Source organism: Populus nigra, chromosome 8 (genome assembly GCF_951802175.1).
Source record: "Populus nigra chromosome 8, ddPopNigr1.1, whole genome shotgun sequence".
In the NCBI taxonomy this organism is placed as follows: Eukaryota; Viridiplantae; Streptophyta; class Magnoliopsida; order Malpighiales; family Salicaceae; genus Populus; species Populus nigra.
In genome coordinates, this window is record NC_084859.1 from 12533899 (window position 1) to 12546708 (window position 12810).

A 12810-nucleotide genomic window follows, 5' to 3' on the forward strand; every position below is an offset into this window, starting at 1 on the left:
ATAAAGACATTTAAACAAGATTTACATCAAACTTGATTGAATTCGAATCTACTAACATCACATCAATTCAAATACTCATTGAATATCAAAATTGTGTGGAACATAAATTTTTTTTCTTCCTTGTATTTTATGTATATAAACTTTCATTATAGTTTTGACTTTATATTTTATCCAAGATCAAGTAAATGATAAGATTGTGCCTTTAAACTTAAACATTGGCTTTACTAATTTAAGTTTTTAATTGAAACTGAATGTATTTTATAAATAAATAAATAAACTAAAAAAAGTCAAACAAACAAGTTTTTTATTTTAAAAAATGATATCGAATGCACTTTAACTTTTCACTTTGCTAGGTTTCATTGTCTTGAAGTTAAAAGAATAGAGAGGAAGAGAAAGAATTCAAACTAAAATAGATGTTTTACCTTTGCATGATATCATTCGTGGTAATATCTTTATTTAAATATTTTTAAAATGAAATATAAAATTTATTGTGTTAGGTAAGATAAAGATGTTTGTTATTTTATAAACACATAAATCATAACTATATATGTATAAGTATTTTTTTTTTTACCTTGTGCCACTTTAACCAATAATTTAGATGTTTAAAACAAGTACACATTCTTTATATCTTGAGCTTTTTCTGTATATATTTGGACTTTCTAAGATCAAGTTTTAATTATACAAAAATAACTCAATCTTTTTTCCCTTTACATACTCTAATATTTAATATGTGATGGAATTGTTATAAAAAATACCTGAATAGAGAAAGGAACTAAGAGCCCTTCATATGATTTTCTAAGTTACTCAATTTATCATATATATATATATATATGGTCTTTTTATCTTTATATAAGGTAAATTTATCCTCTTTATTTATCTTGAGCATTGGGATATATCAACTTAATGATACATGACTTTAGTCAGTATATCTAATATATTTAGAGGGATCAAATATCAATTTATAAAGATACATGACTTTGGACAATGTATCTTATAAATTTAATTAATGAAGTACATGACTTTTGTTAATGAACATTTAAAACTCATGAACCAAGACCATTAAATTTATTAACTTGTTAACTTACTGTGGTCATGAAGGTCATATTTTACAACATTATCCCACTCAATTGAATGGTCATATTAAGTTCCTTTATGGATTAATTTATAAATGTCGATAAGAAAAAAAAATAAGTAACACTTAACTAAACAAACAATTAAAATGGATTATGATGGTTTTGCATAAATTACATAACATAATTTCTCATATGTATCACAATATTAATACTTATTAAGATAAGTTTTTAATGACAGACTACGAACTATGCATCATGTTCATGTTATAAATAATAACACTAATATTTCAAAGCATTGCATCTTCTTCATCATCAAATATTATGCACTAAGAGATAAGAAAAGGAATTATTAGTCACATTAGTTAAACATAACTAGAAATCATTAGTCAAACCCATAGACTTCACAAGCTTACTATACACTCTAGATATTAGTGCTTTAGTTAATGGCGTTGTAATCATCATCTCAGTAACTCTATCGTATCTTTGAGCAATCAAAGTTGTTTTTAGAATACATATCAATTCTTTATCAAAACCTTGGAATTATTTCCTGATTGATGCCAAGTACTAGGGGTAATCATTTTCACTTCGGTTCGGTTTTTATCAAAAAAATCTAACCAAACTGAAATTTAAAAAAAATTGAAACCAAACCTAAACCGGTTCAAACCGACCGGTTTCGGTTTGATTTGATTTTTTAGAGAAAAAACCGGTTCAAACCGATTTGGCTTGGTTTTTTTGGTTTGACTCGGTTTTTCCAGGTTTTTTTCGGTTTGGGTTCGGTTCGGTTTTTTCGATTTCAGGCTTATAAAACCAAAACCGAACCGAACCGAACTGGTTGGTGTTTTTAAAATTTTAAACGGTTTAATTGGTTTTTTTTTCACGGTTCAGTTTTTGCAGTTATTTTTTTCAGGTTTAATCGGTTTTTCAGTTTTTTTGCTCACCCCTACCAAGTATTCATATGCCTTGTCGTATATAGGAATTGAATTATAAAGATTCTTAACAATTTTGATGTTCATAATCATGAGACTTAATCTATTGAAAAGTTCACAATTCTCATAAGGCTTCTTTTTTTTTGCGGTGAACTTACCTCAATTATTTTTATTAGTTCATTCATACAAAGATATAAGTCTAAATTTAAACACCCTAAAGCAACGAGTATATGTTCATGCCAGTATAAAAAATTAGAACCTTTTAACTCTGAAATATTTGACATGTGATCCAAAAAGAAAGTTAAAGTGGTTGCTTAGTAAAACCTTAAAGTGACACTAACATATATTTTATTAAGCAATTCATTGCATCATCATATCCAATCTTTAGGATATAAAAAGGCATGCCATTAATTCACTCTGTCATACTTTAATGTCATGAACGAGTTGTTAAACACTATTAAGTATTAAACAACTCATTTATTATGTTTATGGGCTTGTAACATTATAAACTTGTTAAAATTGAGATGCTAATATCTTTGGGTATCAACATTTCAATTTTGACTACAATTATAAAAACAAAAGTACCTTTTGGATAATTTATACTTTTACAATCATAACCTCATAAAAAATTATATAATCAATTGTACTTCAATTTCATATGAATAGGTTGTTTTAGTGATTATCAATTTAACCATAAAAAAATCATAATAGTTGATCATGACATGTATGTATAATATACATAATATTATCACGTGTTAGATAATACGAGGATCTTTATTATTTTATGAACACATAAATCATAACTTTATATATATAATTAATTTTCATACTTTGCACCATTTTAACCAATATGCTTATCATAAATACCTATTCCATCTATTTTGATTTCCTTCTTCGTATCTTTTGATTTTCTAATATCAATGTTCAATTATACATAAACAACTTGATCTTCTCATCTTTAGTCACTCGAATATTTGACAAGAATGATGAAATTGTTATAAAAAAAATATGTGATTGGATAAAGGAATAATTATCTAAGTGACTCGATTTATCAAAGAGTCATAAATATATACATAATCATTTATCTCTCTTTAAGATAGATATACGCTCTTTATTTATCTTAAACAATATGATACATTAACTTTATGATATATTAATATTTATGGTACATGATATTGGTAAATGTATCTAATGTATTTAGGAAAATCAAATATCAGCTCGTAAAGATACATGACTTTAACTAATGTATCTTATAAAGATACATGACTTTTGTAACAATTCTAATGTATCAATTCATAAAGATACATGAATTTTGTCAATGAAAATTTAAAGCTCATTAACCAAGACCACTAAATTATTAACTTAATATGGTTATGAATACCATATTTTTATAGCATATTGCTCTACTCGATTCAAAATTCTACCCATATTGAACTTGAGATTTATGTGTAATATATGTATATATTTGTTTCTATAAAGTTGGTAAAAATTATATTTTTGCTATTAACTATATACAATGAATTTAAAGAAAATAGGTTTTTTAGAAAGAAGGAACCCAATATCCCATCTCTCTTTTTTAATCGCACCACAACACACAACATTACTCGACCACAACGCCACTTAGTCCACTCCAGCAGACCAACAACACTAATTAACCATAGCAGTCAACACACCACTCTAACCCTGCACCATCTCTATTTGTTTTTTCCTTTTCCAAAATCCATATTCAATTTGCCATTGACCCATACTTTTTGTAAATATCAAGCACTAACAATATTTCTTTCCTTGAAATCCAACACCATTCCCGATCTCTTAACTATATATAATGAATTTAAAGAAAATAGGTTTTTTTAGAAAGAAGGAGCCTAATATCCCATCTTTTTTTCTTGGTCGCACCACAACACACAGCACTACTCAACTGCAATGCCACTTAGTCCACTCCAATAGACCAACAACACTAATTGACCACAGTAGTCAACACACCACTTTAACCCTACACCATCTCACTTTGTTTTTTCCTTTTTCAAAATCCATATCCAATTTGCCATTAACTCATGTTTTTTGTAAATATCAAATACTAACAATATTTTTTTCCTTGAAATCCAACACCATTCCCGATCTCTTAAACCTGTCAACACCATTATTTCAATAGGTTGGGTTACTTTTTTTGGGCTCAAGTCGTGCCAATGTTTTCTTATTTGATAATGCAAGGCAAAACAAAGCTCTCACCATTGTTACAATGATTTCGTTGTTTAAGGAATATGTTTTTTTACTAAAAATATTTTTTTTTGGATGTTATGCTATCCACTTGTAATCGGTGAGAAAATCACTCCACATTATAAATTATACTAGCCATTTAACTTATGTTTCGTCACGAGTTATAATTTTTTTTTCAAAAAAATTTCAAGTATGTAGGCTGCTTCAAAGTGTTTTTTTACATGAAAAATTCAAAGTGTAAATTGAAAAACCTATGCAATCATCTAACTAAATAAATCAATAATCATTTATGTAAATAAAAAAAATTCGCTAATAATAACCAATAAACAAACTGCAAAAATGAAACATTCAGCCGATTGTGTTTACTAAACTTATTTATTTAAATAAATAAAAGATAAATTCACCTTAAAAAACCCATGACTTAAACAATAAATACAAATAAAACTAATTAAATAAACTCACACCATAAAAAATATCACACAAGGTCGAACATATGAACAAAATATAAGGAATGAACACTTACCGATATGATGAAAATATATAAAAACATATATAAAAAAGCCTCGAGCAAACTTGGTAACCAACCTAGATCAACAAACCAAACATATGATCTATGATATAAAATTGAGATGCCCCTATATATAGGAAACCAAAAAAAAAAAAATACTAGCAAAAAAATATTTGAAAAAAATGCTTTAAAAAAAACTAAAGTTGACTCGGGCTAATCTTTCAGATTTATAACCTGGATCATGAAACCGGGGTGACCCTATTAAAGGCAAACTTGAAAAAAAAAAACCTAAGAAGCAAGATTCTTAATGAAACAAATATTGAATGGTGAAATTGCAAAAAAAAAAATCAATAAAAAAATAACAATGCAAATCAAAACAAATAGCAATTAAAAGAGTTAAGACTAAATTTAACATAAAAATTAAATGAAATAAAATGTTTAGGGGTGGAATTGAAAAAAAAACTAAATAAGAAAATGATTAAAAAATAGTAATTAAAAGAATTAGGACCAAATTTAACATACAAATTAAATGAAATTAATGCTTATTGATGAAATTGAAAAAACAATCAATCAAGAAAATGATTAAAAAAATAGCAATTAAAATAATGAGGACCGAATTTGATAAAACATTAACAAAATCAAACCACCAAGGATGAAATCAAAAATAGAATTCAATTAGAAATAATCAATGTAAATAAAATAATTGCAATTAAGAAAAGAATGACTGAATTAAAAGATAAAAGAAATTAAAGGGTTGGTATATTTTTTCTGCATGGCCAGCACACGTCACCGAGGGAGTAAAAGGATGCTGAGATAAATCCAATGATGTGGCAGAATCAAGATTCAAACCACCGGAGTCAATTGCACGCGTTGCCCGAAGGCGGCGAAGCGGCTAACACGTGCAAGACACGTATCAACAATTTTTTCTCTTTTTTTTTATTTATACAAAAAACAAAAATGCCCGTTGTGCTAAACAATAATAACAAAAAAGCTATTATGAAATTACAATCAAGCCCTTAAAACCACGGTTAAAAAAATTGAATGGCAAGGGTAATGGAGTAATCACATTGTTCATTAATTTGTAAAAAAAAAACAAAAATGCTCCTAGAACTAAACAACAATAATAAAAAAAACCATTATGAAATTATAATCAAGCCCTTAAAGCCAGGGCTAACAAATTTCAATGGTAAGGGTAATGGAATAATTCAACCATTCGTTTAAAAATTAAAATTACTATAAGACCTCTAGATCAAAGGTTCTTATTGTTAACTTTTTAAGAGCAATATGATAATTGTATTGTTATAAAAATTAAAAAGACATTTTTTCCTCCAAAAAAAATAAAGAATGATAAATTAACCGTGTGCAAAGATCATTTTACCTCTCAAGCAAAGCCTTATAAATAAAAAATAAAGGGTAAAATGATAATTTCACTACAACCCAAGACACATTTTACTGTGGATTGGACTACAGCGAAACCCGTATGTGGTTTTGTTTTTTAGTTAATGTATTGACAAATCCATGCCCATTTATAAGCTTCCGTTTGGGAGTGTAGCTTGCTAAAATTTAATTTTTCTATTTAAAATTATATTTTTATATTTTTGAATTGTTTTGATAAGTAGATGTTAAAAATAAATTTTAAAAAATTATAAAATATATTATTTTGATACATTTCTGAATGAAAAATACTTTAAAAAATTAATCGCAATCATATTCTTAAACATCCTCTAAATTATATATATTGACATTGGAGTTTTTTATGTGGTAAATACTGAAAATGTTTAATATACAAATATCATAGTGTAATATTGATAAAACTACAGGGGCTAAATTTATAGTTTATCCTTTCCTTTTTCCCAATTTCCTTACTTTACTAAAATAACCTCTTCGTGTTGGTACTTGGTTCTAAAGGCTGCAGCTCCTGCTCAATTAAAATCCATCCTCTCGGCCCTCACTATAAATTCTGTCATCAATTCCATACCTTTCCACAACCAAGCATTACCATGGGTCACGAAGACGATCCGTACTCTCTCTCTCCCCCCTCCCTCAATTCTTTAAATTCATTTTCTTTTCGATCAATCTATCTAAGAAATTAGTTTTTTTTTTCAATTGCTTTCTTTTGCGTTTCGCTGACCGATTCCCAATCGAGAAAATTACGATTTTTGGTATTCTATTGACCGATGCTTTCTTGTCAGGTATCGTGACGAGGACGGAGAGCTGTTAATGGACTACGACGAAGTGCAATCAGATGGCGGAGGACAATCACCGGAACCACACCAGAATGATATCTTAGACGAATTAGAGGATGATATTGACAATTGGGAGAGAGAGAGGTCACAAACTCCGGTATACGATACAGATAAAGTAGGAAAACCTAGAAAAAGATTGGTTAAAAAAGGCGGCGATTCAGGGAGAGAGAGTGGTAGCAGTAGTTATGTGCCGCCGGCGTTTGTTGATGACGAGGAGGAGGATTACGGGGGGTTTGAGAGGGAAGGATCGGTTGGAGATGGGAACTATACCAAGAAATTTGCGAAGGACAAGGAGAGGAAAAAGTTCAGTAAGGGGGAAAAGAAGTTTGGAGGGAAAGGAGGAAGTGAATCGAAATTGGGGCTGAAAAAAGGAATGCCGACGAAGTTGGTGTCTGGAAAGGATGACGGAGAAGTTAAAGAGATGTGGGATACTATTGCTGGTGGCGATTCCGAGGTTCTTTCTTTTTTTTATCTGAATTGAGTTTCTTTTTTCTAAGATTTTTTTTTCTTTGATGCTTTGATGTGTTTAGTTTTGAATTGATTGTGTTGGATTTTTTATGTTTGTCTATGTGATTGATTGAGATTTCTGATCAATTGACTCGAAGAAGAGATCGAGTGATTTTGGTGACAGTTTGCGGAGCTAAAGTTTTCCGGGTTATATAGTCTTCATGGTGCTGATTTCGTGGTTGCTAATTTTTGTGTTTGTTGTCGGTATGTTAATTGCTTGAATCCGCTCAGCATTCTATAGGACATTGCTATTCTGATTTATAGTACAAATTTTTGTTGGGATGGGATTAGCATTGGGTTTGTCTTTTGAGTTTATATGGGCAAGTAATTGGTTGATATCTGATTACTAGTACTAGGTGGCTAAATCTGTTTAAATGGTCGGCACCAAGGTTGTTAAAATCGCGATTTTAACACGGCACGGAAAGTCGTTTACAAACTCGGATCGTAAAAACGGATCGTAAAATCGTAAAATCGTAAGGAATTTTAAAATACATAAAAAAAATTCATGCTTTAAATAAAATAAAGATTTTGTTTTAAATTCAAGGCATTTGAAATATGTAGATAAAATATATTTCTTTAATCTAAACTTTATTTTCTTATTAATGCATCTCTTAATCATTTTAATGAAAATATTTTTTTTTAAATTGCAAACACGATTTTCTAAACAACAATCTATCATAATATTAAAAGTAATATTAAAACATTGTTGTTTCTCCTCTTAATACCTCCTAGTATACAGTAAAAACACCGTACTTTCTAAAGTTATATGCCTCGAGCAGCAATAAAATCGCTAGATTTTTCTGGGGAAAAAAACCCGTTTGCCTTGAGTTGTTTTTGTATAAAAATGGGATGTTGAGGGGTGTTTCCTCTCGTGCACGCGCTAGTTAAGATAAGTTGCTGTTGATGTACATATTGTAGTTTGAGTTTGACTGGTCTGCAAAGCATTGATAGAAAATGGCATTAAAAAAATATTATGATCCGACGTGGTGCATAGATGCAGGAATCTGCTGTTATTTGAAGCTTTTGCTCTTACCAAAGCATCTGACAGCTGTCCAAGAGGGGAAGATTTTGTTTCAGGGCCTCATTTTGTCAAAATCGTAAAATCGGTCCTGAAATCGCGATTTTGCGCGATTTCATCCGATTTTTACGATTTCACTCGATTTCAACCCGATTTTACTCATTTTCGATTTTTTCAAGCGATTCAACCCGTAATACATGTTTTGACTCGTAAAATCGTACGATTTTACGAGTCAAAACGCGATTTTAACAACCTTGGTCGGCACCTTCCTTTATCAACCTCTAGGGTACAATTTCTATCACAGTTTGATGTTGATGTAGTTGTTTACTTGATTCTACATCGTCTTTTTTCACGACAATATATTAGTAATCTTGCAAGTTTTGCTATAGTTCTTACTAATTTTTGTTATATGCTAGTCTCTCAAGGTTCAATTATGTAGTTAATTAACATTAAAAGTCTGATTCGTTCTGCATGACTATTGTTGAGTCTATGATATAGAATAAATCCTGTTTTATTAACTTGTTTTAAGTGTTGGGTCTTTCCTTAGTAACTACTATGTTTTTTGGTTTGTTATTGAATATCTAAATATATTTCAATTTCCTTTGGAATAGGATGATCAAGAGGGTGCTAGGACTGTAGATGATGACAACTTCATAGATGACAGTGGTGTGGATCCTGCTTATGGGTATGGAATTGACAATGAACCACACTCTCCTACTGATGCTCCTCAGGTTAATAGTCCAGCTCTTTTCCTGACTCTCACTTGTAATTGTAGGCCACCATAGACTGTTTTATTGATGAGGCTCCTGGCTTGTTCAGTATTTTTTTTACGCACTATTGCTTTGAATTGGTGTTTGGAGACTTTGCTTGTCTTGTTGCAGAGTTCCATAATTGATGTTGCACTATTAATCGACTTTCATCTCTATAATAATATTTATGTTTGCCGGTTGACATTCTGTATATGGAGCTTCCTAGCTTTTATGTTATTGGGTTTATTATTCCGTTTCTTTCCAGGCAGAGGAAGGTGAAGAGGATGAGGAAATCAAGGATATGTTCAAGATGGGTAAGAAAAGGAAGAAGAATGAGAAAAGTCCTGCAGAGATTGCACTATTAGTTGAGAATGTCATGGCTGAGCTTGAGGTCACTGCTGAAGAAGATGCAGACCTTAATAGACAGGGGAAGCCTGCTGTTAATAAACTCAAGAAGTTGCCTCTTCTTACCGAGGTTCTCTCAAAGTAAGCTGGCTTTACACAATCTTGTTTTTGTTCCCTTGGAATTTACAGTTAATTTATTGTTGTCTCCTGGTGCAGGAAGCAGCTCCAACAAGAGTTTATAGATCATGGAGTACTAACATTGTTAAAAAATTGGCTAGAACCCCTTCCAGATGGAAGTTTACCCAATATAAATATCCGTGCTGCAATGTTGAAGATTTTGACTGATGTATGCTGGGGTTTTCCACCATCCTCCCCCATTTAGTACTTCTTGTTGCTTCTGAACGAACTTCGTGTCGAGCCTGAAACATTTTCTCTCTCTCATGCAGTTTCCAATTGATCTGGAGCAGTATGATAGAAGAGAACAATTGAAAAAAAGTGGTCTTGGAAAGGTTAGGGATCTCCTTATGTGATGGTAACGAACTTGCTGTTTCTATTGGAACTGAACCAAACTCAGACTGGTTTAATTCTCTGGCAGGTTATTATGTTTTTATCAAAATCTGATGAGGAAACCACATCCAACAGAAAACTTGCTAAGGACTTGGTTGATAAATGGGTAATGCAATCTCTGTTCATCTCATGATTTTTATATGTTTAATAACTGCCACCTCTCCTCAATATTTTTTTAGTGCAAAACCTAGGGCATGCATTTACTAGAAAATCATATTAGACTGGCACTCATGGATAGTTTCACTCCTTTTAGGTTTCATTCATTGGTGATCTCTTTTCCTATTTGTTTGAAATGCCTCTTTTCTTTTATATTTAATTGACTTGTCATGTGTTGATCTCAAGTATATAATAAAGTTAAACCAAACTTGAATATTTTTCCTTATTGGTATTATTTTTCGGTAAAAAATATCTTTTTCATTAATTGGAAAATATTTGCACAAAGAAGATTTGTATCTGAAGTAATGACATTTTCTTGCATTTCTGCAATTAATAAATATAGAGTCGGCCAATATTTAATAAGAGTACAAGGTTTGAGGACATGAGAAATGTTGAAGATGATCGGGCCTTCAGAAGGCCAACGGTGAGAAGGTATTTCTCTTTTCACACACTGCCAACTTTTATTACTGTTGGATGTTTGTATATGTGCATGAGTTTCATGTGTCTATGCCTAAAAAATTTTCTTGTGGTAAATTTGTTTGAATCTCAGGCCATCGAATAATTCTGCTGGAATGGCATCAAGGGATGGAGATCTTGATTTGGATATTTCACGGTAAGATGTGACAGAAGATCACTCCTTACATGTTTGCTGATGATTACTTAAACAACATCTTGTGCCTGTTTGCTTCAATGATTTTTTTCTGCACGCTATTTTTCTCAATTCTAATCTTCAATTTACGTCAATAAAAAATTCAGGGAACGGAAGTCTAGTCAGTCATCAGACAGACAGCATGCATCCAGGCCAGAAGCAACACCATTGGATTTTTTGGTGCGTCCCCAATCTAAGATTGATCCTGAAGAAGTTAGGGCCCGTGCTAAACAAGTAGTTCAAGATCAGCGTCGTCTAAAGGTTGGTTTTTCCATTCCAATATGTGAAAGTGGGCACATAATTGAATCATTTAGAGTTAACAGAAAGTGCTGTGTTGAGTAAAAGGTTAAAATGAGTGGTAGCATGATTACTCATATGGCATGACCTCAATGTTTCATGATCCACCATTGAGTTGGAACTATTCATGGGACAAGATTGTCTCAATTTGAGCTAAGTTTTTGCGTGTTACTTGGATCTTTATCTAACAGGATGCTTTGGAGCCATCCTTTAGAACGTCATTGCCCTCTTATATTGGTGAGGGTTTTCAATTTCAATTGGTCTCCCCTGCAGTATTGTCAGAGACAAATTTGATAGATTCTTATTACTCTCGATTCTTTCCCCTTTCAATAGTTAGCCAAAGGTTATGGTTCTAAATATATATGTTTCAAAAAAACATTGAACACAATCTAGATTAACTAAAATGCTCGCTTCCAATTCATAAGCAACTCGAGGGTTTTTTTTTTGTACTTATTGATGAATGGCTGGTTGAGGTTTGCTTTTGACTCTCCTTTGCATCATGGTTCTCTATAATGTTTACTTCCTTAAAAAGGAGACTCCTTGGAAAGGTCAATCGATGGTTCGATGTTCTTTTGAGTTTGCAGTATGCACCCATGCTTGTGTTTCAAAGATACCGAGATTTCCAAATTAACTGTTTCTAAACTTAAATGTCAATTGTTACTGGCAGATGAATAAAAAGTTGCAGCAGCTAAAGGGACCGAAAAAGAAGCAATTGCAAGCTACGAAGCTTAGCGTGGAAGGTCGCGGTATGCTCAAATATCTGTGATATTGCCGGTTTCTGGAATCCATTGGCAAGAACGAACATTATTATATAAGAAAAATAACGTGTATTGTTATTGCATGGGGCATGGGCTGGTCGTTGGCTGGAAGTAACCGGCCTACAAGTGAAGGGCCATCTGGTTCTTATGCTTCAATCGGTGACATTGTTCGGGAAAATGTAAAGCCCATTTCAACTAGATATTGGAATCCCGATTGGCTTAATATCTGTTAAATTAAGCCTACCCCGAATTGACGTGTTAACATCAGTGCAAGTTGTTAAATGTGAGGAACAAAAATATTCTCATTTGTGAAGGACTTTTCGTTGATGCTGTTGTCCTTTGGTCAATATGTACTTTTGCCTTGTGGATTTGATTTACAAGACAAGCATTTGTCTACTACCATAAGCAACGGATGTGTTACTTTGATCGAGCAAATTTGTCAACAACATTGGTGCGTGCATGCATGCATGCATGCTTGAAGCTCTTGTTGCAAACTCTTTAATGTTGCTTTGTTGCGGGGACTTTACCTTAATCTGAATTTTTTATAATTTATTTCAGAAAACTATTCAAACTTTTCATTTTTCAAAGGGCAAATTACTTTAAGTATTCTATTATAATTTTGATTATTTTTTTACTTTGCAATCAAGTTTTGTAACCTGAAAATTGAAGAAAAATATATATATTTATTTATAAGACTGCTATTATATTTGAAATAATAATTAAAGAGCTTATTCTTTTCAAAACACGATTCCATATAGAAAAATAACAAACAAGGAGAGAAAAAAACCAAACAT

The 12810-nt window shown here is 31.4% G+C and overlaps 1 protein-coding gene across 1 annotated transcript; it reads left to right on the plus strand.

The window, feature by feature from the left end:
- The first annotated feature begins 6600 nt into the window (after positions 1-6600).
- Positions 6601-12343, plus strand: LOC133701710 (protein IWS1 homolog 1-like). The gene is made up of 11 exons (XM_062125743.1): positions 6601-6744; positions 6917-7424; positions 9107-9226; positions 9510-9730; positions 9806-9935; positions 10036-10098; positions 10185-10262; positions 10656-10744; positions 10863-10925; positions 11069-11222; positions 11926-12343. Exons 1-11 carry the CDS (start codon positions 6725-6727, stop codon positions 12022-12024), a joined length of 1545 nt encoding a protein of 514 aa, XP_061981727.1. The 5' UTR covers positions 6601-6724; the 3' UTR covers positions 12025-12343.
- The last annotated feature ends 467 nt before the right edge of the window (positions 12344-12810 follow it).

Coding starts and splice junctions, on each gene's coding strand:
- LOC133701710 (XM_062125743.1), top strand. CDS start 6,725: ATGGGTCACGAAGACGATCC. Junction 9,731..9,805: donor CTTACCGAGGTTCTCTCAAA/GTAAGCTGGCTT, acceptor CTCCTGGTGCAG/GAAGCAGCTCCAACAAGAGT. Junction 10,263..10,655: donor AGGACTTGGTTGATAAATGG/GTAATGCAATCT, acceptor TAATAAATATAG/AGTCGGCCAATATTTAATAA.